Raw genomic sequence first — 27,026 nt, 5'->3', positions numbered from 1 at the left:
GGGGATTGGGCCCCATCACACGAATCAGCAACAGAGTCGGGACTGGAGCCCAGACCCTCAGCCTCAGGACCCGGCTGAGCCCCGGGGGCGGGGCCCGGCTGACCCGAGGACACAAGGGCCACCGAGGCGCCGTCCAAACACCAAATACCCCCGTCCTCAGCCCTCCACACAAAACCGGCCCGGCCCCCAGGTACGACACCCTCCTGCTGCCTGACGCCCCCCAACCCCAGAAACTTCAGGCCTGCACACAGGTGGGCCCTACAGCCGGGAAGGCAGGGCCCAGCTCTGAGGGTGGCCTTGTCCCACCAGGCCCCCCCTGCCCCCAGATGGCGGCGGTAGCCCTGCCCACATAGACGCTGCTCTGGAGGCGGCGGTGGGGCATCTCTGCCTTCATCTTTTAATGGCCAGTGCGGTACAGTCAGTGGACAGACACGTGGACAGGACACAGTGGGGGGGTGGGCACGGCTGCGCCGTGGGTGTGCAAGGGCAGGCCAGGCGCCCCCTGGAAAAGCCCGTCTTTGGCAGGATGCTCTGGAGGGTCCGGGCTTGCGTGGGACCTCTGCCCCTCCTGACTTTCCTGGGACTGGTGGGCATGTCACATCCCTCCTTGGGCCTCGTCCCATGTGGAGCAAGGCCTGGGTCAAGCTGACTTCAGTCAGGGCGTGGGGCCCTGCTCTGTGGCCCCCATACTGTGCCCACTCCTGTATCACGGTCACAGGAGGAGTCCGTGGAGGGGCCGGAGAAGTCGATGGGGGTCCCCAGTCAGGCACAGACCCCCCCAGGCCCGCAGCCTCAGGTGGGTGCCGGGGTGGGTGGCATGGGTGTGCCCAGCTGTGGGTGCACCAAAGCCGTGGTCACAGAGGGGCCGGTGTGGACCGCGGTCCGAGCCCGTCCAGACCCGGGCTACGATCCCATTATGGCAGATGCGTTCTGTTCTGGAGAACCAGCATTTGAGAGCAGGGGACAGGCAGAGGCCGTGGGGTAACAAGGCTGGGGATGGACCCTCTCCACTGAGGTCTTCACGCTCAGGACGAGGGGCCCCCATGAAGGAAGGGCTGGCTCAGGTGCACCCTCACAGGTGCCACGGATGGTGTGAAGGGGGGCGGGGGCCTCCAGGCGGGGACACTGGCTGGTGTCTGCTCTCCTGGGTGGGGATGGCTGTGAGTGACCCCCCCAGGGCTGGGGCCCCTGGGTGCAGCCAGAGGGCGCAGGGCTGGCGGGGCCCCGGGTGGCAGCAGGCACTGCAGGTGGCGGGCCCGGCTCAGGGCCCGGCGGGGAGCGAGGCGTTGGCGGTGGCGGGGAAGCAGCTGCGGCGGGCGCCCCGCGTGAGGCTGTAGGTACCGTAGGCCACGGCCGAGCCCAGCGTCAGCCCCGTCATGTAGGACACGGTCATGGTGTTCCCTGTGGACGAGGCCGGACTGAGCCCGAGGGATGGAGGGACGGAGGGACGGGGCGGTGTGCGGCCCTCGGGGGACCACGGCGGTGACCGCCGCCCGCTCCCGGGAGGTGGCTATCTGAGGACTGTCCCCCGTTTGAACACATGGGGCGCCCCAGGCCCTGCCTGCTTCCTTTTATCTCCAGCCTCCCATCTCCACAGCCTCCTCGTCCCAGACACCGTGGGGTGTCTGCTGGGCATCTCCAACCTCCCAGAGCTGGTCCCCAAATCCAGTGCCCCTCCCACCACGCCCCCTCCCCAGCTCAGTGGACGCCAATCCAAGCTTGTTCCCCTGAGCGGCAGGCCCCAATCTGGGGAGTCCTTCTTGATGCCGTGTCCCTTTCTCACACCCTGTCTCCCAGTCTGTCAGCCGGGCCTACGGGCTCTCCTGTCAAAACAGATCCAGGATCCCACGGCACCCCCACCCTGGTCCAAGCCCATGGCCTCTTGGGCCAGGACTGTTGCAGTAGCTCCTCACTGATGCCCTTTCTCTGCCTGGTCCCTCTTCGCTGTCTGAGCAGCACCAAAGGGGTCGACAGTCAGACCCTGTCCCTCCTCCGTACCCAGCCTCACAGCGACCCTCCCACCTCCTCCCTCCCCCGCCCTTGGCACACACTGCTGCTTCTGCCTCAGGGCCTTTGCACATGCTATTCCCACTTCCTGGAATGCTCTTCCCTTGCATTATCATGTGGCTGACTCCCTCACTACTTCATCTAGGTCTTGGCTCAAAAGTCACCTCCTCAGCGAAGCCTTCCCAGACTGCTCAGCTCCTCTGGGATCATTGTTTTATCACCACTGTCTCCCCAGCACCTAGAACAGTGCTTGGAGGGGGGCTCCCGAGCTGTCCCCCGGGCAGGCCAAGCGGGGCCTCACCTGCCAGCTCCCGCTGCTTGGGGCTCACTTTGCCGGCCGCCAGGATCATGGGCACACTGCCGAAGTAGCCGTTGCTGATGCCCATGAGCAGCGAGAACACGCAGGGCCAGGCGGGGTGGCGGAGGGCGGGCGCGCCGCTCGGGTACACGCACAGGATGAAGAGTGGGATGAAGACCAAGCGCAGGCAGGCGCAGGCCAGCAGGTGCGGGCCCCGCCAGTCCACCGGCAGGGCCGCCAGGATCTGCGGGGAGCCCGGCGTGAGGGCCCGCTGGCCTGGCCCATCCCCTGGACCCCCGGACCCCTCCTTACAGCCGGCATAGGCCTGCCGCGGGCCTGGACCCATCGCCACCCTGCCCACGTCCCCCTGTCAGTCCTCATGGCACCTTTGCGGGCGGGGGCCCTGGAGAAATGAGGACACCGCGGCCCAGAGGGTCACGCCCAGTTGTGTCACCTCGCACAGCGGGAGCACCAGGACGGGCAGCTGGGCCAGCTAAGGAAGCCGCGCTCCCTCTCGAAGCACAGACTTGTTTCCTGGCCCTCTAGCTGTGTGACTGCACGCAAATGGCTTGCCCTCTCTGAGCCTCTTCTGCGTTCATCTAGAGAAGGCCTGACCCAGAAATGGCAGCTTTGTTCCGGCTCCCGCCCCCACCCTGCACTCGTGGCACGTGACGCTCTGCTCGAAGTCTCCTGGCCTCTTTGAGCCAACGGGGTACTTCCAGCGCCCGCACCTGTGCTGTCACAGACCCGTTCACTAGTGAGCGTGGGGCAGGAGGACGGCTCCGGGGACACGGCTGACACCCAGAGCACTCTGGGGTCAGTTGGGGGCCACCCTCCGAGGCCGTGATCTCGAACGGCACCCTTGCTTGATTCCACCCTCCCCACCGGGCATCGTCAGCGCCGGGCCTGCCCCGCCCTGGGGACCCTCCCGCGGTGGCCCTGTGGTCTGACGGCTCTGCCAGTGGCATCCTGTCCCCCCTGTCCCCCACCGCCACCAGGGCCAGGGGCCGGGGTCGGGGCGGGCGGCCCACCTTGCCCACGAAGTCAGAGAGGTTGAAGACGGCCATGATGAGGATGGGCAGCCACTCGCCCAGGATGCAGTGGCGGATCTCGGACTCGAGACCCGGGAACAGGCACAGCGTGATGAAGTAAGTGACGGCGATAGACAGCATGTCGGCCCAGATGACGCGGGCCACCACGTAGCGGTGCAGCAGCAGGGCTGTGGGTGGCAGGCCGCGGGTCAGGGGACAGCGCCCTGCAGGCCCCCCCCGCCCGCCCGCTGGCCCAAGTGCCACCCCCGGCCCCACCTCTGAAGGAGGGCCAGCTCCGCTTGACTCTCCGCTGAGGCACGTCAAAGCGTGTGTAGGCTCCCCCGCAGCCGCTGGTCACCTCGTGGGCCGGGCTGTCCTTCGGGGACCCACAGTTGGCCGGGGCTGGGCCTTGGTGCTCCTGGAGGGAGGGCGACGTGGGACGGGGTTTGGGCGGCAGGCTCCTCGAGGCCTCCTGCCCACCCTCCCTTCCTCGCTGCTCTTCAAACACCCAGCCTCTGAGCCTCCGCACACCCTTCCTGTGAATCTTCACATCTCTCCCTCCACATGGCTCAGGTCTCAGCCCAGAAGCCACTCCTTGGGGCACCTCCCTGACTATTAAGGGGGCCCCTAGTTTCCCTCCTTTCTTGTGTGGGCCTGGTCACAGCACGCCACCCTCTGGCCGTCTGTAGATCTCTGGGCGCCATGGGGGACCACGTCTCTGGCTCACTGCAGTGTCTCCGGCTGAGGGCTCAAGTGACTCGCTGGATCAACGTCTGTGACAAGCCTGGCTGCCCCGCCATGCCCTCCGAGGGCCGGCCCCCTGCGCCTGATCCTACAGGGACCCTGGAGCACCCCCATCCTGCATCCCCCATGCCCTCCCCAGCACCTGCCGCCACCAGAGGGCACGCTGCTCTCCAGCCAGGGGGCGCCGGCCACGGATGCGCGGGCCCCCACGGGCGCCAACCCCGGTCCCCGGGCCGCGGACTCACGAAGCGGACGTCCCCGGCGGCGACGTCGTGGTGCACGCGGTAGTGGGGCCCGGCCGGGCGGCAGTCGCGGGGCCGAGCCGTGTGGCGGCGCACGAAGCGGCTGCGGCGCACGAGCAGGTGCAGCAGGCAGCAGAGCAGCTCGAGGCCGGCGGACAGCAGGAAGAAGATGAGCGTGCTGGCGCGCTCGTCCGGCAGCAGCAGCTTCGTGAGGATGCGGCTCAGGGACACCATCACGCCCGCCGTGCCTGGGGGTGACGCGACGGGGCATGGCCTGGGCCCGCCCTCTCCATGCAGCCCCGCCCTCCACACTCAGCCCCGCCCCTCCACCCAGCCCCGCCCCCTCCACCCAGCCCCGCCCCCTCCACTCAGCCCCGCCCTCACCACTCAGCCCCGCCCCTCCACTCAGCCCCGCCCTCCACTCAGCCCCGCCCTTCCCACTCAGCCCCGCCCCCGCCACTCAGCCCCGCCCTCACCACTCAGCCCCGCCCCTGCACTCAGCCCCGCCCCCTGCACTCAGCCCCGCCCCTGCACTCAGCCCCGCCCCTGCACTCAGCCCCGCCCCTGCACTCAGCCCCGCCCTCCACACTCAGCCCCGCCCTCCACACTCAGCCCCGCCCCCGCCACTCAGCCCCGCCCCTCCACTCAGCCCCGCCCTCCACTCAGCCCCGCCCCCTCCACTCAGCCCCGCCCTTCCCACTCAGCCCCGCCCCCGCCACTCAGCCCCGCCCTCACCACTCAGCCCCGCCCCTGCACTCAGCCCCGCCCCCTGCACTCAGCCCCGCCCCTCCACTCAGCCCCGCCCCTGCACTCAGCCCCGCCCCTCCACTCAGCCCCGCCCTCCACACTCAGCCCCGCCCTCCACACTCAGCCCCGCCCCCGCCACTCAGCCCCGCCCCTCCACTCAGCCCCGCCCTCCACTCAGCCCCGCCCCCTCCACTCAGCCCCGCCCCTGCACTCAGCCCCGCCCCTGCACTCAGCCCCGCCCCTCCACTCAGCCCCGCCCTCCACACTCAGCCCCGCCCTCCACACTCAGCCCCGCCCTCCACACTCAGCCCCGCCCCCGCCACTCAGCCCCGCCCCTCCACTCAGCCCCGCCCTCCACTCAGCCCCGCCCCCTCCACTCAGCCCCGCCCCTGCACTCAGCCCCGCCCCTGCACTCAGCCCCGCCCCTCCACTCAGCCCCGCCCTCCACACTCAGCCCCGCCCTCCACACTCAGCCCCGCCCTCCACACTCAGCCCCGCCCCCGCCACTCAGCCCCGCCCCTCCACTCAGCCCCGCCCTCCACTCAGCCCCGCCCCCGCCACTCAGCCCCGCCCCTCCACTCAGCCCCGCCCTCCACTCAGCCCCGCCCCCTCCACTCAGCCCCGCCCCTGCACTCAGCCCCGCCCCTGCACTCAGCCCCGCCCCTCCACTCAGCCCCGCCCTCCACACTCAGCCCCGCCCTCCACACTCAGCCCCGCCCCCGCCACTCAGCCCCGCCCCTCCACTCAGCCCCGCCCTCCACTCAGCCCCGCCCCCTCCACTCAGCCCCGCCCCTGCACTCAGCCCCGCCCCTGCACTCAGCCCCGCCCCTCCACTCAGCCCCGCCCTCCACACTCAGCCCCGCCCTCCACACTCAGCCCCGCCCTCCACACTCAGCCCCGCCCTCCACACTCAGCCCCGCCCCTGCACTCAGCCCCGCCCCCTCCACTCAGCCCCGCCCCTCCACTCAGCCCCGCCCCTCCACTCAGCCCCGCCCTTCCCACTCAGCCCCGCCCCTGCACTCAGCCCCGCCCCCTCCACTCAGCCCCACCCCTCCACTCAGCCCCGCCCCTCCACTCAGCCCCGCCCTCACCACTCAGCCCCGCCCCCTGGTCCCCTGCCCCCAGGTTTGGGCTGCCCCCACTCCAGGCCGGCCCAGCCTCCACCCCAGTCGGCACAGCCCCACCCCCAGAAGGTGCCGCTCGGACCACCCCTCCCTGCCCTGCTGTCTGCCGCACACACACCCCCAGAGCATGGATTGAGTGCATGCTGTGTGCCACCACTATCCTGCCCTGAGGACATAGTGGGGACAGCTCACAGGCCCTTCCTTCCCAGGGCTGGGGGGAGAGGGTCACAAAAGTCACAGGAAAACTCCAACAATTGTGCATGATGAGGGGGCACGCGGTGACTGGGGCATGGCTGGGTGAGCTCTGTATGATCCAGTTTGAGGAGCTGAAGGATGTGGGGGGGCTTGGAACGGTGTGGGGGACAGCTTGAGGTTGGGGGGGCAGTGGGGGGCATGGCAGAAAGCACGGCCTCCGGCAGCATTTGGGGGGTTTCGTCTGAGGGTGACCATGAGCCACTGGGCAGTGTCTGGCAGAGGCGGGTGGCCACTGTGGGCCACCCTGAGGGTGAGCAGGACTCCAAGCAAATCTTTTTTGGGGGGCCCCTGGCTACGGAAGCCACCCCAAATGGGCGTGCCAGCACCATTCTGGCAGCTGCAGCACCCTCGTCTGCACGACAAATGTGTCTGGCCCACAGAAGTTCCTCTGCCTGCCTGCTGCCTTGCTGGCACCCAAGTCCACAGCCGAGAGGCCGGGAGCCCTGGGGGCATCCAGTTGACCTCATCGTAGGGAGATGGGGCAGAAAGCCCCAAAGGGGAGGAATGGGGACCAGAGCCCACATGGTCCGGGCCTGGGCCCAGCAGCCTGCCTGGACAGCATGGCTGACCCCAGCCCGTCGAGGCATGCAAGGAAGAGGGGGGACAACTGGAGGATGGTGGTTCGAAGCGTGGGGCCCCTGAAGCACGGGGCTGGGCTAAGGGTGCTGCTGCCCCTGTGCAGAGAGGGGTGGCAGGGCAAGAGGCGGTCGGTCGCCTGGATCAGGGGCTGGGGTGAGGAGCCGGCCTGGAGGGCATGTCCGCACACCTTGGAGAAGGACGGGGTGCTGGTAAGTTTCGGTTCCGGGCACCGGGGGCCGTGTGCTGAGCAGGGGCGGGTGGGAGAGGATGAGGTGGGCTTGGGAAGGGAGGTCTGAGAAGCCAGGTGGGGGAGCCAAGCAGGGGGTGAGGGGCTCCAAGGAGAGCTTGGCGACATCCTGGGTATGAAGGGGCTCACCCTGTACACACATCACAGCCATGCCCCTCCCATCTGGGAGACCCCAGCAGCCAGGCGAGGGGAGGCGTTGGTCACTGTCCCCAGCCCAGGAGGCCTGGAGCTTGTGAGCCTGGTCTTGGTTGGGGGCACATCGTGGGGGGTCCCTAGGAAGAGGCTTCCAGAGCCGACAGCCCCTGCCCCTCCTGGGCTTGCAGATACTCACTCTCCCCGGTCATCACCCCTTGGGTGTACCTCTTGGGCAGCATCCCCGTGTACCCGTAGAAGCTGGATTGCTGCACTTAAGAGAGAGAGAGAGGAGGGACCATGAGACACCGCTTATCAGCCGCCAGCTTGGAACGAAATTCCAGTCTGAGGACACCGTGCTGGCGAGTGTGCACGGTCGGGGACGCTAACGCCACTGGCGGCGGAGGGATATGGTCCCACCACCCTCCACGTAGTGCGTGTCCTGCCCCCCACAGCCCCCCGGGGCTGGCCAGACTCCTGGACTATCTCTGGACGATGGGAAAATGGGCAGAAATGACACATGGCCCTTCTGGACAAGGGCGTGAAAAGCGCACGTGGACTTCCAGCCTTTCTTTCTTCCCCCCAGTGGGGTGACCAAAGGCCACGTGTCACAGACAGGGGCCGCAGTCAACCTGAGTCCCGAGCGACTGCATGGAGCAGAGCCGCCTGCGACGTGCTGGGCATGCAGCGAGAGCCGGACGCAAGTCTTGTTCTGTGAAGCCACTGAGATTTCCGGGTCACTTGAGACTAGAGTGTAACCTCTCTCAGTCAACAATCGGCAATCTGAGGGAAGGGCCTGCGGAGTTCATTCTATTATTCTCGCACCCTTTCTGTAGGTTTGAAATATTTTCAAAATAAAAAGCTTTAAAATAATTAGTTTGGAAGCCACTACCCAAGAAAAACACGGTGACATAGTGACATGTGCAAGATGGTCCTTGAAGGCCAGGTTATATCGAGAAACCGGGGAACTGCTCCAGGGTCCACGTGGTACCCGGGGGGTGTGGACATGTGCACAGTGCATGTGCTCTGGCACTGTGTGTGCATGCGTGTGGGGCAGTCGCTCTTTCTGTGCACCATGTGTGTGCACGCATGTGCTCTGTGCGTGCTCTGTGTGTGAGCACGCGCGTGGGGGCAGGTGCTGTGTGTGAGCACGCATGTGGAGTGTGCCTGTGGACACGTCCCGGCCTGGAGCCCGGCTCGTCTCGTGTCACACGCACCCCACACGCGAACGGGGCGGGATGCACGGCCACGGTGGCACTCCGACGCTGGGCCCCAGCCCGCCCGGCCCTACCTGTGCAGCCGAAGGCCACAGTGCCCACGGCGGCCAGGTTGATGGCATACGCCTGGTCGCGAGAGAAGAGCTGCAGCCACACGTCACAGATGCTGACGAACAGGAGGGGGCCCAAGGCCAGGAGGTAGCCTGCGGGGGAGAAGCCGGAGCAGGGGGCCATGAGCAGCTGGGGGGGCTCCCCCTCATCCCACCCCTCCTGTGGAGCCAGCTCTGAGAGGCCTCTCTCTCTGCCCTTCCCTTTAACTCCGGGAGGGCCAGGGCCAGGATCTAAGAGGGCCACTTGGAAGGCTTCCTGGAGGAGGTGTCGTTGGAGCTGGGCCTTGAAGCTGGAGGTCGCCATGAAGACGGACGGGAAAGGAAGAGCAGACCAGGCCACGGAAGAGCGTGGGCCTGGACATACTGTGGGGTGCACAAGAGCCCCCCTTCCCCGGGGCCAGGGATCCTTGTCACGTGTGCACCGCTGCAGGCCTGACCCTACACTCATTCAGCGAACCCCACATATTTTGTTTCACAGGTCGGGAGAGGGAAGCACAGACAGGAAGGGGGTGAGGGAGGGGCCGGGCAGGTGGGCACCAGGACCTGGGGGGGGCGCGGCGGCGCGTACCGGCGGTGATCCTGGTGTGCAGGCTCAGTCTCTCCACGAGCGCGTTGTTCAGGAGCACGGCCACCAGTGCCACCAAGATGTAGGTGAGGCTCATATCGAACACAATCGAGGTCCCTGCGGGGGTCGGCCAGCCACAGGTGCTCAGGGGGAGCCCACCCCCACTAGGCGCTGCCTCCTCGCTCTGCCCAAGAGGGGCTGACGGCCCAGAGAGGGTGAGCGGCTGCCCTGAGGTCACTCAGCAATTCACTGCCGAGCCAGGATTTGAATAACACGGGTTCCCCAGCAGGGTCCTGCCCATGGGGTTTCCAGAGGGCGGCGGGTGTAGGGGGGTGTGACTCGGGGGACCCACCTGGGTACTTGTGATGCAGGAAATCCACGTCGGTGATGAAGCTGTTGTATGGCAGTAGGAAGCCCACGCCAGCCAGCAGCATCGCAAAGTAGATGGCGTGGTAGCGATCGTCCGGGACTGGCTCCTCCACCGCTAAACCCAGAGACACCAGGTGAGAATGGACCAGCCCACGCATGGCCACGGCCGCCACGCCAGGGCCGCAGTCCATCACTGTGGCCACAGTGTACCACAGCACCCAACCCCGTGACAACCATCACCACGTCCACGGTCTGTCATCACCTTGGCCACCGTGTCCACCAGCATCATGGCGGCCATCACGCTGCCTTCTGTCCATCCCCACCGCCGTGGCTGCAATGCCGCTGCATCACGGCCATTATCATCACTGTCATGGCCACTGCGGTCACCTTCATTGTCACTATAACTAGGGTGATTGGCTGTATAGCTGCCACCAGCATCATGGCCACCATCACCATGGCCACTGTCCACCACCAAGAGGCCACTGCCACCACGACTATGAGCCTCGCGGCCACCGAAGCAACCGGCTGGACAGATGGTGGGACGGCCTTCTGAAGACGCAGCTCAGGGGCCAGCTTGTGGGGCGGTGGCAGCATCCCCCAGGAGGCTCGAAATGAGTCTGATACGTGGGGTGACTCTCTCAGGGCCAGCAGCCTTGTGTCTGGGGACCACGGGGTGGATGTGGCATGGGACCGCTTACTATGACCTTTAGAGATCCACCAGCAAGACGCCCAAGTGCCAAAGGGAGGAAGGATGCTAACCCGAGACACGAGCATCCCGTCGCCCTGGAAACTAAGACGGCCGCCCTGCCCCTCCGGGCTCCTCCCGCCCCAACCGCCAGGCACGGAAGAGGGCACTGTCCTGGCCGTGGCGACCGGTCCTGCCCATCCAAGGGAAAAAGGAAGGATGTGCCCGGAGTCTCGGAGGACTTCTGCTCCCTGTGACGGACGTCAATGGAAAACAACACAACCCAACCCCAGCAGGACTGCTAGCGGCCAGAACCTTCAGGAATGGAGGTTGGGGTCAAAGAACCAGGACCAGCCGAGGCGCCTAGGGGGCACAGGGGGCTACAGAATGGGAATAGGAAGATGGTGGTTGTAAATACCAGCCGTGACCACGCGACCGGTCACAGACACGAGGACCGCAACGGCTATGAGCGTTTCTTCCCTGTTTTGACATGAAATGTCTGCGCGTGTGTGTTAACCAAATATCTTTGTGTTATTCCCTCTCTTGTCCCCTTCTCACCTACCATAAGATGTGTAATAGTTAACTTTGTATCTCAGTATCTGAGTTACAGGGTCTCAAAGGGGATGTGTGCAGCCGGCCCGGTGGCGCAGCGGTTAAGTGCGCATGTTCCGCTTCGGTGGCCCAGGGTTCACCTGTTTGGATCCCGGGTGCGGACATGGCACAGCTTGGCAAGCCACGCTATGGCAGGCGTCCCACATATAAAACAGAGGAAGATGGGCATGGATGTTAGCTCAGGGCCAGTCTTCCTCAGCAAAAAGAGGAGGATTGACAGCAGATGTTAGTTCAGGGCTAATCTTCCTCAAAAAAAAAAAACAAAACGGGGGGTTGTGTAACAGCACACAGGATTTGGCATCTTTTGTGGAAAGGCTTGGGGTGGTGTTGGTTGTACAGGGGTTAGTTACGTCATGCGAGGTGGTGGCACGACTTTGCTAGTGCCTTTATTTGGAGATAAAGCGTGGTTTAAGGAGCTGTGTACGGGAGCCAAGCTGGCAAAGGGTGGACTGTGACGGTCGGTTGTATGGGTCCACTTGGCAGGCCGAATAGTCCCCAGTGGTTCAGTCAAGCACTGATCGAGATGCTGCCGCCTCCTTAGTGGACTTTAAATTAATCAAGAGGGAAATCGCTCCGGGTGGGCCTGACCTAATCAGGCAAGACCTTTAGGTCTTCCCAGCACTCAGAGACCCCCAACAGCTCGTGCCTGTGGGGTTTCAGCCTGTTTGTGATCTTCCTTCCCGACCACCTGCCTTACGGACTCCAACTTAGCCAGCCTCTACATCAGCAAGCCCATTTCCTGCCATAAACCCGTATGTGAACGTATAGATCTAAGGCTGTAGGTATTGACAGCCCTCTGTCTGTCTCCCCTCTGTCTGTCCATCTCCTACGGCCTCTCTTTCTCTGGGTGAGCCACCGAGTGACTGATCCAGCCACTGTCAGCAACGCCAGTACAGTTCAAACCGCCCCTGTCACGGTCACAACGGCCGCCATCCACGTCTATGGCCGTGGCTGCACACGCCACACGCTATCTCTGGCCACACCTGACCAGGAGAAGTCTGGCACCTTAGGGACGGCCCTGAGCTGGCTCTGTGCACGCACTCAGGAGGAGCGAGGCCATCCCAGCCCACCCCGGGGCTCGTCCGGCAGAACCTCCATTCCCCATCTGCAAAGAGAGGGGATGGGGCCAGGGAACAAGCCCCCATTTCTGAGCCTGCAGGCGTGCTAGTACAGTCCAGACCCCCAAACACAGCTCTCACGTATGGGGGCCCTGAGTCCCAGGACAGTCCCAAGCAACGGCTTACGGATTCTTTCCCAAGCACACTGAAGGTGGCACCAGGAGCATTCTCTTTCACAGATGAAGAAACCAAGCCCAGAGAATGGTGACCTACCCCAGGCCCCCAAGCAGGTGGGGGATGCGACCTGGGGTTGAGCCCGAATCTGTCTGACTCCAGATTCACGCGCCGCCCACTCTGCAAGTCTGAACTCACAGGCACCTGGCCTATTTCCTTGAGGTGCGGAAACCGAGACTCAGAGAGGTTTAGGCCCTTGCCCAAGGTCATACAGCCGGATGGAAAATCAGGTCTCGGAACCTCACGGCCATCCTCCTCCTTTTTGGCACGTTCCCATCTGCCCTGAAGTGAGGCGTGGCTTGCTCTGGCCAATGAAATGTGACCAAAGTGGCCTGTGTCACTTCCAGATGGAAGTTTTACGTGCAGTCTGGGTCAGTGCGTGGTTCACCAGCTGCCCTTTCTGCTGCCTGGTGGTCATGGGAGCCCCCGTAAGACGGAGCCTCCGCAGCCTGGCTCAGTGACTGCACGGGGCACACGGCATTGGGCTGGAGGCACGGAGCCGGGGGGCTTGTTTCTTACGCAGCATATCCAGTCCGGCCTGCCTACTCCATGCCCACCCCAGACTCCTGTCCCCCAGGCCCCGAGGGCTCACGTGCCCAGGTCCTGTTCGGGGCCAAACACACGCCCTGCCCACACCCTCACTCACCAGAGTCTGGAGAAACTGGGGTGCCCCCGGGCCCATCAGCCTGGCCTCGAGCAGTACCCACCGCCACCTCCTCCAGCTGGCCGCCGTCGAAGCTGAAGCTCATGACCATGCTCCTGTCCCACGGGCATGCTGCACCAGCTTCCTGGAGCCGCTGGCTTCCCACGGAGCCCATGGCTGCCCGTGCTGTTGGGGGGAGAGGAGAGGAGGCGAGCTGAGGGGGTGACGAGGAGGGACCCCCACGCCCCATGGCTGAGCCCCGAGCCTGCACCGCCCCCTGCCGGAGCTGTCCTCACAATTCCTTCCACCGATTTCAAAACAGCGCCATGAAGGGCGCAAACCCAAGCGGACGAGTGACATCGCATGATCTGTGTCAAGAAGCCCAGCCTCACTGCAGTGGGGAGCAACGACCGAGGCCTGTGTGTGGGTGGCGGCAGTGGCCTCGGAGGCCTGCACGGGGGTGGTGGCAGTGGGCATGGAGGCCTGCCTGGGGGTGACGGCAGTGGGCAGGGAGAGAAATCAATGGAGCGGAGAAATATTTGGGAGGTGGAACGCCAGGACTTGGTGAGCAGTCAGAACGCAGACACTAGTGAACACTTCGTGTGCCAGCTCTGTGCTCAGTGTCCCACGTATCGTCTCCGTCTGGGAGGGATGCTGACAGTCACTCATTTTACAGCCAAGGAAAACGAGGGTGAGACAGTCACTCCCCCTTGCCCCGTCACCCCACTCTCACAGGCTGTCAGGGGTGGAGCCCGGACCCAAACACAGGCCTGTGGGACACCCCAGGCCACCACAGCCCTCCGTTCTGGGGCCAACCACCTTCAGGGGCAGGAAGTGCTTCCTTTGCTCTTGCCTCAGTTTCTCTTGCTTCAGTTCCAATCTGCCAGCCCTTGTCTTTGGAGGGAAGGAAGGAGCTAACTGATGCACGATGGAGAGACGCCCCTACTGTGTAGGTAATGCTGGGTGGGGGGAAGTCTAGTTTTTTCCCTAAAACTTTATCGATTTTTTTTCTAAGGACTTTTATTCACTCATCTGATTGCAAAAAGGATACCTGCTCCTCGTAGAGAACGTGGGACGGAAATGGGACACCATGGCATTGGGCACTGAGGGTGGCACCTCTGCCTTCCCAGCCGGTGAGCATGTGTGGTGGAACCCGCGGAAGAAGCCGGGAGAAGGACCCCACGTGCCTGAGTTACTCTGATTTTCTCTGAGGTTGGCACACAGCCATTCCCCGCTCCTCCCCGTTTCATCTCATTTTCTCCTGCTCTCCTGCCTCAGTTTACCCACTTGCTAGCCCCCAGATGGGTGGTGCTGACCAGCTACTGAGCGCCTCCTCCTGGCTCCTTCCTCTTTAGCTAATTCTCCATGGAGAGTTCTCATCAGGGCCTGGGAGCTGGAGACGCCCCTGCTTCCAGTCAGTCCTGGGGACTGGGGATATTCTGGCCCTGACAACGGGGGGCTGACCTGGCTGATGGGCCCCAAGAGCAGTGGAGAAGGGGGTTGGGGGCTCCCGCTTCGGGGGGGCTGGGGAGCAGGTGTCACTCCTCTCCAGGCTCAGTCCTCTTCCTGGGCCCCGCACCCTGGGCCTCCTGCCACACCTGGAGCTGGGGAACCAAGCTCGGCCTGGATCTGAGTGACCGTGGCCTTGGCCAGGATCCTGCGCTGGAGGCCTGGAGACCCTCAGGCCCCACCCACCCAGCCTCCAGCTACGGAACCCTCCTCCCTCCAGCCCTCTGAGGACGTGAGCCCAGCCTAGGGGGCAGCCGAACCCTGACCCCTGGCCCGGGCTCAGCCAGGGGTCCCCGAGCCAGCAGCGCCCAGACATGCCCGCCTCCATGCTGAGGTTTCCGCCCCACCAGAGGCCACGCCACCGGCCGCGGACGTGCTCAGCATCCAGCCAGCAGGCGGCCCCATGGCTCCCTCTGGCTCGGTCACCCACACTGCCCGCCCCAGCCACTGTCCCCGCGTGCTCCTCCAGGCCCCCTCCTTGAGGGGGGTCTGGCTCCTCCTACCGTGGCCCCATGGCCCCTCAACACGACCTCGCTGGCCTGGCCAGAGGGCAGGCCTCACAGGGTGGTGGGGCAGGGGTGCACTGAGGGGGCCCCCCTTCCTGGGCCGCAGGCTCTACTCGCCCCTCCTCAGACCCCTCCCGCTGCACCGGGGCAGCCCAGGGCCTCAGACCCTCCCCACTCGCTCCTGTGTCCTCCTTGAGTTAAAACTTAAGAACACGCACGGGGCTCCTCTCTGCAGCCCCCACCCCACCAGGACCCCTGGGTGCCCGCCCGGAGAGCAGCTGAGAAGACCCAGAGCATTGCTCTGGCCCTCAGCTCACGGGTCCCTGCTTCAAGCCCTGGGCCTCAGTTTGCCCACCTCCCTCTGGTGGAGGAGGAGGGTAAGAAGGTCCCTCACAAATCGTGGGTGGGAGGGCACGGGGGGGGGGGGAGTTCAGCAGTCACACAGGCCACCACCTCGGGGCACTGCTGGGGGCCGGAGAGGGCTCCCCACCCCAGGAGTCCTGAGAGGCTGGCTCATGCCCCCACCCTGCAGAAAGGAAGACCGAGGCACAGAGAGGCGAGGCTGGGGCTCACACAGCCCGCTGGGCCTCCTTTCATTCCCCCATTTCAGCAGGGACTCAGAGGACACTGGTTCCGAAGGAGCCCCAGGCATCGTGGAGGTGCTGGGTGTCTGGACCCCAAGGCCAGGCTGACCCCTCTCCAGGCGCGCGGCGCCTCCAGCCAGCCAGAGGGAAAGAGGGACCCGAACTGCATTTGGAAAGCCAGCCGGCTGGCCCTCCTCCGGCCTCCTGCTCCCTGGGGGTGTCCAGCCCTGGCCAGTGGATGCCCTGGGACGGCCCTGGGCCCCTGTGCCTGGGCCGCCTGGTGCCTCCTCTGCTGCCCTTTCCCCAGCCCCGGTTCTCGAGTGCCCCAGCTCCTCCAGTGGGTTCTGCCCACGGGAAAGTGAGTTTCCAGACCCTGGAGCCGCTCCCTTCCTGCAGCTCCCGGAGGACGGGCAAACGCACTGGCCTCAGGCGCTGGCTGGTGGCAGAGCAGCCAGGACCCAGCCCCTGCCCCTGGCCTTGGTTTCTGCAGGTGTAGACGCTGGCAGCACTCCACCCCCAAGCGCCTTCTGCCTGCCTGGCCCCATCAGCAACAAAGTTGGTTCCCAGGCCTGCGCCCCTAGGCAAAGGACAGACTCCCCGGGCCACCACCGCGAGGTGACCCCGGGCACAGGCCCCGCCTCTTGCAGCCGGCTCTCCCCAGAAGTAGGAGGGGGCTGGCTGGGGAAGCGGTGAGATGGGGCGGAGGGGGACCAGGAGGAACTTCAGGTGGAAGGACCTTTAGGAGGCGCCCGGGGAGAAGGGGGCGCCAGGGCCCGGGCATGGCCTCGGGCCACCGGCCACTCTCCTCCTTCCCGGGTCTGGGTCCTGCGCTCGCACTTGGGCTGGCGTGGGGCTGGCCCGGTTCGGATGCTGCACGAGCGGTGGAGGTGGGCGCCCTCTCTTCCCGGGACAGGGAGTGGGGTCAGGCGGGGGTCTCAGAGTCCCCAGGGTCACGCGCCCCCGGCCCTGGCTTCGGCTGCCCGAGCCGGCGCGGAGGGGGAGGGGGCGCGGCGCGGGGCCGCGCGCCGCAGACAAAGGCTCCGACAGGTCCCCGCGCCCCGGCCGCGCCCGCCCCGCCCGCCCGCCCCTCCGCGGGGACCGCTTACCTGGCCGGCCCGGGGGTCCTCGGCGCGCCCGGCCCCGCCCGCGCCCACCGCCCCCGCGCCGGGACCCCTGGGCGCCCGCGCCCCGGCCCGCTGCGCCCGGCACCCCGCCTCGGGCCGGGCGCGGCTGGCGTCCTCCGCGGTCCCTCCGCCGCGCCCGGGTCGCCGAGCGCGTCCGGGGGGCGCAGCGCAGCGCAGCGGCGAGCACAGCCGGGGGCCCGCGCTCCGCCCCGGCCCGCCCCCACAGCGAGCCCCGCCCCGCCCCGCCTCCCCTCCTCCCGTCCTCACCCCTCCTCCTCCCCATCCCCCTCATCTCCGCTCCATCTCCCCATCCCGCGGCCCCCCGCAGAGGCGGGGATGGGGCGGAGGCTGACACCCCAGGGGGGCATGGTGGCCCCGGTGACCTCCCGGTGACCTGCGGCTGATCTAGCCCACCTCCCCCCATCCCCACCTCCCGGCCTTGGTGCCCAGGGCTACTGCCCCAGTCCCGACCCCGGGTCCCCTCGCCACGGAGGGAGGTCTGCGACTCAGGGTGGGTGGGTGTGACAGGTCACCCGGACGACCAGACTCCCAAGTTTTGAAGGATGAGTAGGAGGCCGCGGGCTGAGCTCGTGCAGAGCACCGATTCCAGCCAGGTCTGGGGGCATCGTCGCCCCCTGTGCCGCTCCCTCGGCTGGTCCCCACCCGCTGCCCAGTCTCCTCTCCCCCTAGCGTGGGATCAGACCCTGACTAGGTCCTTTTGCATCCCGCAACCTCAGTTTTCTCCCAGGTGGAATTACAACCTTGCCTTCAGGGTTGCCAGCTGAGCACCCTTGTCTCCGTGCCTCGGTGTCCTCGTCTGTGATGTGGCCCTCAGAGAGACTGTGCTAAGGCTCAGGAACCCTTGCCCCGGGGGAGGAGCCCACTGGGGCCCTGGCACCGCAAAGGAGCCAGTGATGGGGTCGCGGGGAGGTTCCTTGCCCGGAAAGGGGTCTGCACAAGGCAAGAACAGGAACCAGGTGGGAGGCAGCGTGCCCTGGGTCCCTCCGGAGCCCAGGCCTGTCCATGGGAATCAGGCAAGTCCCCTCCCCACCCAGGACAGACTTACCTGGATGGGGTCAACACAGGGGCTTGCAGGGCACGCGCCAGCCTCCCCCCGCCATCCAACTAGCTCCTCCTCCTGCCTTGAGACCACCTGCCATCAACCAGGAGGCCCCAGAGATGCCTCTGCCCACAGCTGTGGTCCGCACCGGCCCTCAAGGCCTTGCCCTTCTCTCCTGACAGAGGACGCCCCCTAGGAGTAAGAGCCTGTCTCGCCTTCCTCTGGATCCTCAGTGCTGGGCAGAGTGCCTGCACACAGCAGGAGCCAAATACTTGCTTAAGGGTGGACTGAACCGGGTGCTGAGAGGAGTGTGCTGGGAGGATGCTGCTAGTGCCCTCAGGGGTGGGAGGCGGCCCCCTGCCCGTCATCTGCTGCCGTCTGGCTGGGGGAGATGGCCAGCCGTTCCCAGCGGTTCATCCGAGCTGACGAGCCTGCGCCCTCCCCTGGGTCTGGAGCTCTGAAAGGGGACCCTCAACCCGGCAGGGAGCCAGGCCGGGCTGTTCTGGGCGTGAACAAAAGGTATTGCGTGTGTGTGAGACTGTTATAGGTACGAGGGACACATCGGAATCCCTGCCCCATTGGGTTTCAGTCTCATGGGGGACACTGGCAATAATGGGGTACTCTCGTTCCGGGAGGCGTCCGATGCCTGGGAGACAATAGACGGAGTGAGGGCCTACGGAGAGCGAGCCTATGGGGCCGGGGCGCCCGTCACCATCTAGGGGTCAGGGAAGGCCGCTCTAGAAGGTGACACTGGAACTGAGAGACCTGAACGATGGGAAGGCGCCCACGGTGGGAGGTTTGTGGTAAGTAAGTGTGTTCCGGGCAGAGGGAACAGCCAGCGCGAAGTCCTGAGGTCAGAGAAAGCTCGTTATAGTCAAGGAAAAAAGAAGGCCGGAGTAGCAGGAACAGAGGAAGGGAGAAGAAATCGGGCGGCAGGCAGAAACCAGCCTGAGGGCGTCTTGCTGGCCGTGGGAAGGCCCTGGAGCCCCGTGGAGTGTTTCAGGCGAAGGAGGGAGCAGGATGTGACCTAAGTGTTTTGCTGGTGGGAGTGCAAGTTAGAACAACGATTCTGGAAAGTCAATCTGCCTAAAAAACACGCTCAGCCTTTGATCCAGAAAATCCAGCCCAAGGAAATGATTCTAAATATAGAAAGGGCTTTATATGCAAGGATGTTCGTCATAATAGCCAAACATGGCAAATAGCCAGTTACCCGAGAAGAGTGGCTATGGAATATTCACCACGGTGGGGGGTGGATGGCGCAACTGTCATCTTCGAAAACCCCAGGGGAACCATGGAATAAGGTGAAACCACACAGAGAAATGGCAGGTCACCCCCAGGGTGGACGGTTCTGAAGCGTTTCTAGCAGTGTGGCAAGCTGGCGGCGTGCAAGTGTGACACGAGAGAGAAACAGGAAACGAGGAGAAATACGAAAGATACTTTGCACTTGGTGCCAAAAAATTGGAAGAACTGGGTGAAACGATTTTCTGGGTAAGTAAGAACGAGCAGACAAGCTGTTATCAGATGACAGAAATTTAAATAGATCAATTACTAGAGAGGAAGGAGAGAAGTTTGTTAAACGACGAGTCCTCTGCCCCCACAACCCCCGCTTATGCCGTTTCACACATTTCCAGAATTCTACCAAACCATCAAAGAAGAGAGCGCCGCAAGGTGACTGAAATATTCCGGAGCACAGGAAAGAAGAAAGAAATTCCTCAAGCTCACGAAGATTTCTCTAAGGAGACAACAGACTCGTCCCCCCCCTCGCTGTGAACATCAGTGTAAAATCCTAAATAAAACAGTAGCCACAGGAATCAGGGGCACCTTAAAATAAGAACAGGACATTCCAAATGCAAGATGGTCTCAGGTAAAGGGCGCTACTAACATAACTCATTGTATTAATAGGTCAAAGGAAAAATCATCTGATCCTCTGTATAGATGCTAAAAAGGCATTTGGGGAAAAACGACATTCATTCTTAATTTTATCTTTTTTTGAGGAAGATTAGCTCTGAGCTAACATCTGCTGCCAATCCTCCTCTTTTTTGCTGGGGAAGACTGGCCCTGAGCTAACATCCGTGTCCATCTTCCTCTGCTTTATATGTGGGACGCCTACCACAGCATGGCGTGCCAAGCGGTGCCATGTCCACACCTGGGATCCGAACCGGCGAACCCCGGGCCACCGAAGCGGAACGTGCACACTTAACCGCTGCACCAGTGGGCCGACCCCCATTCGTAATTTTTTAAGAATCCTCCTAAAGTAGGAATCTGTGAATCTTTATGGTCCTGAAGCAGAAGACCTCTCTCTCCACACACGGGACAAGGCTTGGATGTCCGCCCTCATCTGTTCTGTTACCTTCTGCCCCTCCCCTCTTCGGCGTCCTAGTCGACACTGATACCCAAGAGAAAGAAGGAAGATATATAAAAACTGGAAAAGAGGAGTTACATTGTTATTCGCAGGGGACAGGATTACATAGCTGGGAGATCCGAGTGACCCCAGTAAAGCCCTTTAAGAGATTCCACAGCCTTCCTACCTGGGCGCAGCAGACAGAGAACCGCAATCAGAGAAAAGAATCATTGACGACAGGGACAAAATAGATGGAATTCCCCGGAACGAGCTTAATTAGCAATGTTCAACGTCTGCATGAAAAAAACTGTAAAGGGACAGGAGAAAACTTTGGTGAGAGACTCAGGGGAAGATAGAGATGATGGCGAGTTATCTTTTGGAGCCTGTTAAACTGATTCTAAAATTCATATGGGAAAATGAATTTGCGAGACCAAGGCCGGAAAAGACTGTGAAGGAAGAGGAATGCGGAGGGATTGACTTGTCAGATACAAAGTATCAACTCAAGCCGCCACTGCTGTGGCAGCTCAGGGCTGGCCTCTGACGAGATGGACCCGTGAAGGGCACAGAACGGCGGTTCCAGAAGGCGACCCAAACGCGTGCATCGATAGCAGTATCTTTTCATGTGAGTGAGAGACGGATGGATTATTCTGTACATGGTGTTTGCCTCATTGGGTGACAATCTACAAATAAAATAAGACAAAATTGGGTCCCTACCTCATTCCTGGTACTCAAACCAAAACCAAAACCAAAACCAACAAAAATAACTAACAACAAAAAACTCCAGATTTCTGTTTTTAATAATCTCATAGAAAAGAAGTTCCTTCTAAGCGAGACACAAAACTCAGAAGCCATAAATGAAAAGACCAGCACATTTGACTGTTTCAGTAAAAAATATAAACTTCGTGCATGGAAAACCCCATCACAAACAAAATGAAAAAGATGAATGCCAGAGTGGGGAAAATATTTGCAACACGTATGACAGGTAGTGGGCTTGTTTCCTTAATATATAAAGAGCATCTATAAATCAAAAAGAAAAAGACCAGCAACCAATAGAGAAGATGAGAAAAGTACATGAGCGGACAATTAAAAAAAATGCAAACACAATGGCTTCAGCATATGAAAAATTGCCCGACTCCACACCTAGTAAGAGAGGTACAAATTAGAACTACACTGAGAGGCCATTTTTTTCTTAGCATATTGGCAAAAGCCGAAAAGTTTGAAGTCAGTGTTGGCAAGGTGAGAGTAGGATGCCCTCCCATCCTTTATGGTGGGAGTGTAAATTTATACAACTTCTATGGAGGGAAATTTGGCACATCAACCCCAAATTTAAAATGCACAAATTATTTGTTCCATGAATTCTATTTTTAAGAATCTATACAACATTATATTTGCACATCTGTTCAAAGCTGTGCATCCAAAGAATATTTGTTGCATTTTTGTAACAGCAAAAGATCAGAAACAAGCTCAGCGTCCAGCAGTACAACAGGATACTACACAACGTTACAAAGATTGAGACCTGTACCGATTGGGAGCGATTTACAAGATACATTGTTCAGTTAAAAAAGGAAAAGCAAGGTGCAGAAAAACATGTGTAATGACTAATTTTGTATGTCAACTTGGCTGGGCCACAGTGCCCCGTTTATTGGTCAAACATTATTCTGGACGTTTCTGTGAGGGTGTTTTTGGGTGAGATTTACATTTAAATTGGTAGACCGAATAAAGCAAATTGCCCTCCATAATGTGGGTGGGCCGCGTCCAATCAGTTGAAGGCCTGCATAGACCAAAAGGCTGATCTGCCCAGAGCGAGAGGGAATTCTGCCAGCAGGTGGCCTTTGGACTGGAGATTAGGGGGTTGGGGTCGGAGAAGGGATGCTTATTTTTACTTTAGCCTTTTGTAAACTATGAATTTTTTAACGTTAAGTGGGACACGCAGGATACACAATTATGCATACCGTATACTCGCTCCACGTAGAGAAAAAACTAGAAAGCAGTACAGCAGAATTAGTCCACGGTCGTCCTTGACCGTGGGGGTGGAGAGGCAGCGTTTCCTTCTCTATTTTTCTTCCTTGTCCATAGTAAGCCCATGTCAGCCTGTTTGTAATGCTTGTCGCCGTGCACGCATTTATCACGAAACACTGAAACTATGTTTGTGTGTGGAGATGGACGTCTCGTCTTCACGGTTCCCACGCTCTCCACACACCCCGGCTCCTGCCAGCATCAAGTTACGTGGGGACGGGGGGTGAAGGACCTTTGAGTCTGGGAAACGGCTGTTCAGATGGGGAGAAACTTTGGGGTTTAGATTAGGGCCAGGGCTGGTTTTCTGGTCCGGGGGTGTGATTGGTGTTGCCCAGGGTCCAATGGACCTTAGCAGGGGCTCGTGGCATGGTGGGGATTCAGCGCTGCGTTCTGGGGGCAGAATGGGCTGCCCACTGGAAAACCTGACGGTACGAGGAGCCTGTCTTCAGTGCAAATGGACTCGGAGCTCCTCCCACCAACAGGCAGAATAATTTCCCCGCTGCATCTCTCTGTGTTTGTGCAGGTGACTCACGCCGGCCGGTGGGATGACAGCAGCTGTGATAAACCAGAGATCTGGAAAGGCCCAGGCTGGCCTCCTGAGAGATGGGTGACCTAGAGCACAGCCACACGGCGGAGGCCGTCCCGGACCAGCTGACCGCCAGCCAACCCCAGACCCATGAGCAAGCTGGTCAAGATCAGCAGAGCCACCCAGCCGACCACCCCAGATGCTTAGAGGGCTCTGTTGGGGTGAGTGGCAGATCCAGGGGATGGGTTCTCTGTGGGGGGTGCCAGGGTGGGCTAGGCTCAGGGCCAGGCCTATGTCACTGCCGGTGACGCCTGGGCCTCACTGACCGCAGCAAGGACTCTGCTAATGGATGAAAAATGCAGCCAATTAAGGTCCCATGGAGTGAGCCAAGGAGGGGCCGTGGCCAGGCCTGTTTTGTCATCCGGGCTCCTGAGGGCAGCCGCGTTGGTGCAGGCAGGGGCTATAGTGGGGTCTGCATCACGGACAAGTGAGCAGGGGGCTGCCACCGCCAGGGACCAAGGCTCCTGCTGTGTCCTCATTTGGCAAGTGCTGAGCGCTGTTCTAAATGGCCTCTGACGTTCCCCAAATCATCCTTCAGTAGGATGGCTCCCTCCTTGGTCTCTTGGCTTCCCTCACTCAGCCTCCAACCGCCTCCCTAGGCAGGCAGAGTGCACTTTCTAAAAGGTGTCCTTTTCCTGCTAACTCTCTCCATGATTCCTCAGTGACCACAGGGATAATACCCAAAGCCCAGTGTCTTCTGACCCCGGCTGACCTGTTTCCTTCCACACGCTCACTTTGGAGGAATGGGTGGTAAGGGTGGGTAGGCCAACGGTCAACTTCCTCTGCCTCAGGCCCCACCAGCAGGGAGTCAGCGCAGCTGCTCAGTCCCATCTGGTATAATTCCTTTAAAAGCTCTGTGGGTTTCCTGTGTATCAGATTACAACACACTCCATTAGGTCAGAGCTGTATCCACACATCTCTTTGAGATAGCCTCTCTCTGTTCTGGGCTGTGGGACAAGGCCCTTGAGAGTTCTAGCAGCTCTCCAGTCCAGCAGAGGGAGTCTAAGATGCATGCTTTTAAGATTCTTAGGAGCCTCTTAGCTGTCTTTGACTCCTGACAGTGGCACTGTCAGATTTTGCTTGACCTGAGACCATGTTTTATTGGCAACACTCTACATCTGATCTTTGCCTTAGGGTGAAGCCTTTCCTGGGGGCACTTGGGTTTCTTACTCCTGGTGGCCCATCTAACCAACCCTCCAGGTGGGTGCCCTTGTGCACCAGTCTCAGGGGAGGCACTTGGGGTCCAAGCCAGATCGTGTGGAATAACTCCCACTGCTTCAGTGACATCAGCCATCAGCCTGCTCACCCGCTATCCATTCCTTCCCGAGGAGCAGGAGCCACCCCAGATGGCCATGGCCCACCAAGGTGCGTCAGTTTGGGGAGACGTGCCCACCCAAAGGCCAGTGAGTGGGTTGGGGTATAGACTGGGTTGAGGGGCGAAAGGGACTCAAGCCTAAAAAGAAGCTACATGCCCACAAAAGACGTATACATGTTTTACTCATAATAGTCAAAGTCTAGAAACAACCCAGGGGCCTATCAGGAGGAAGTGGTTCAACAGACCCTGGTCCATCCGTACCGTGGAATACTACGCAGCAATGAAAAGGAACAGGCTCCTGATACCCCAGCCCCTGGGATTACTCTCAAGCGTATCGTGCTGACCGAAAGAGACAGACGCAAGGGAACACAGACTGTCTGGTTCCATTCATGTGACATTCTAGACGACGCAAATGAATCGGAGGTAACTCAGATGGTTATTACCGTCGGGGAGGGCGGGCGGCAGGAGGGAGCTAGTGGGGTGACGGTAATGCTCATATCCTGATAGAGATCTGGCTCACACGACGTGGCCATCTGTCAAAACGCAGTAAATGTTCACTTTAGACGTGTACATTTCACTGCTTGTAAATTTTACCTTAAAAAAACCCCCAAAACCCACACTAAATATGGACCTCTAGCTAATGACATGCAGGTTTAGGGGTGACGGGTGATGGCGTCTGCAACTGACTTCGAACTGCATTAAAAAAGGAAGATGGATTGGTGGATGGACAGCGCGATGGTGAGACGGACCTCAGAAAGCAAACGGCAAAATGCAGGCAGTGGGCATACGCGTGTTCCTGGCTTGTTCTTTCGACTCTTCTTTATGTTGAGAATTTTCATAATAAAATGTTGGGGTTGGGGGAGAAGAATAAAGGGAACCCAGCGGTGCGTACCCCACCGCCGCCCGCGCCCGCCGCTCCAGCGGGGCTGTTCCAGGCCACGCGGCTGTGCCATCTGCTTCCTGCAGAGCTCAAACCTAATTTAGTCGCAACTTATTAACTTAAAGCCCATTAGAATCTTCCCGTCAACCTGCGCAGGCAGCCAAGAGCCAGACAGAGCCCGGAGTGAGGGGCCTGCTCGGGACACAGCCGGGGAGGGAGAGGGAGCCGCTGGCTGGGCAGAGGGACAGACGCTGCCGGGGTCTGGTCCCAGCTGATCATGGAGGGTTGAGGGTCTGCCACCCCTCGGGGTCACCCCCTGGTGCAAGGAGCGGCCTTCCTCTGTGTCACTTCCTCCAATTCTTGCTCGAGTCACACAGCAAGGCCAGGCCAATGCTGGTCCCTCCTCAGCCACCCCTGTCTGTCCTGTGGGTCATGCTGCCCCCCGGACCCCCCGGACCCATAGGTCTGGAGATCAGATGGAGCCGCACCCTGAGCCAGGCTTCCAGGATGGAAGCCCCCAAGCCTACGTGGCCTCCTGGGGCCCTCGGGACAGCCCTGGACAGCCAGCGATGGGGGATGAAGCCTCCAGGGGCCGCCGCTGGAGGCCGGCCCAGATGGCGGGAGCTGCCTGGCCCGGCTCCAGGGCTCTTAGCTGGAAGAGCTCTTCATTACGGCCACGGTGCGGCAGGCTGGCGGGGACGGGAGCCCAGGGGGACCTCTGGACCTCCTCCCTCCCTGCCGGCCCCACCTCCTCTGTGCTCCTTCCCGCCTGGACCCCACGCCCCCTCTGGGCGCCTGCCTGCCCTGGCCAGCCCCTCTCTGAGCCAGCAGCCACACCCCATTTCCCAGGGCTTCCTCCCTCCCCCCGCCCCCACGATGAGGCGCCCCTCTCCCAAGCTTTCACCCGCCTGTTCCTCCACCTGGAGGGCCTGCCCATCACCGAGCACACTCCCCTCCACCCCACCAACTCCTATTCATCCGTAACGCCTCAGCGCCACAGGCCCCTCCTCCAGGGGGTCTCCCCTGACTGGCGTGGGACGGCTGACCCTGGGAACTCAGTCCTCCAATCCTCACCACGCCTCTGAGGGACGCTCCACAACGCCCTACTTGACAGACGGGATGAGGCCCAGAGAGGTGAAGACACTTGCTCAAGGGCACTCAGCCAAGGAGCCTTGAGGAGTTCGCTCCTCACTGGGTCTCGGGGCAGCGTCGGGGCTGGCGGGAGGCTCCGTAAGTGAAAGGGGCTCGGCGAATGGACTACCATCGGGGTGGGGGGCAGAGCAGTGCAGGCCCTTACTGTGCGGGCCCCCGCTGAAGGAGGCAGGGTGTTGGCCTCTTACAGAGACCTCCCATCCCTGAGCACCGACCCGGGAGGTCACGCCCTGCTCCTCTGGAAGGAGCACGCCCATTTCACAGATGCAGAAACGGATCCCAGAGAGCCTGAGGCTGGCCCGGGGTTTCCCAGCCAGGCGCCGAGGGAACGGCAGAGCCCGGACCTGACTCAGGACAGGCTGGCCAGCCCAGGCTCCTGACCATGCCGGGGCCCTGCCCAGGGCTTACCTGGGGCTCCCGTGCTCCCTCTGAGGCCTCTCCGGTGGAGTCAGAGCTCACCCGTCAGACACACCGCGTGCGAAGGAGCCTTTGTACTCTCTATTTACAAGAGGCGGCTTGTGAGCCAATTAGCAGGGTAACCAGGGGGAGTGTTTGGCTTCCGTGGGTGGGAATTGAAGCCATCTGTTCCCGAGTGCTGAGAAAACACTGGAGCCGTCGCTAGAGCCACAGCGCCCAGCAGAGCTGCTGACAACGCTGCCTGGCGCCCACAGGCTGTGTGTCCCAGGGCAGGGCACTCACCCTCTCTGGGCCTCAGCATCTGCATCTGCACAGCCTAGGGGACCTGTCCAGCTGTGTGACTCCAGAACGTTCCCTGCCTGCCTGCCTCCTCCTCCTGCTCCTCTCTCCTGGCTCCCCACATCCTCCCTGCCCCCCGCCCTCCCCATGGTGTAGACCAAGCCCCCCCAGGCAGAGGAAGCCTGCCGATTGCAAGGAGGGCAGCTCCGGCCTCCCCAGCCCCGGCCTTGGAGGGGCTTTTGACCGGTGGACTCGTCTGCCCCCAAGCTGAAAATAGCATTATTGTTTCCTCTGAATATAAAGATGATGATTCACCAATCCAGAAATTTATGGCACAGAACTGTAACCAAGCGAGACT

The 27,026-nt window shown here is 61.8% G+C and overlaps 1 protein-coding gene across 2 annotated transcripts; it reads right to left on the bottom strand.

The window, feature by feature from the left end:
- Positions 1-218: 218 nt before the first annotated feature.
- SLC29A4 (solute carrier family 29 member 4) lies at positions 219-26,561 on the bottom strand. 2 transcript variants are annotated; one of them, XM_070484154.1, is made up of 11 exons: positions 26,381-26,561; positions 12,903-13,085; positions 9,651-9,782; positions 9,302-9,415; positions 8,698-8,826; positions 7,606-7,680; positions 4,326-4,570; positions 3,613-3,754; positions 3,337-3,524; positions 2,309-2,549; positions 219-1,401 (listed from the first exon to the last, which is right to left on the bottom strand). In XM_070484154.1, the coding sequence occupies exons 2-11, from the start codon at positions 13,072-13,074 to the stop codon at positions 1,262-1,264; spliced, it is 1,578 nt and encodes a 525-aa protein (XP_070340255.1). In that variant the 5' UTR covers positions 13,075-13,085; positions 26,381-26,561; the 3' UTR covers positions 219-1,261. The 2 variants fall into 2 exon arrangements, with proteins under 2 accessions (XP_070340255.1, XP_044602666.2); XM_044746731.2 differs by lacking the exon at positions 26,381-26,561 and adding an exon at positions 16,605-16,789.
- Positions 26,562-27,026: the final 465 nt, after the last annotated feature.

This window comes from Equus asinus, chromosome 14 (assembly GCF_041296235.1).
Source record: "Equus asinus isolate D_3611 breed Donkey chromosome 14, EquAss-T2T_v2, whole genome shotgun sequence".
NCBI classification, from domain to species: Eukaryota; Metazoa; Chordata; class Mammalia; order Perissodactyla; family Equidae; genus Equus; species Equus asinus.
The sequence above is the reverse complement of the archived record's forward strand: the minus strand, read 5'-3'. Positions and strand labels throughout refer to the sequence as shown.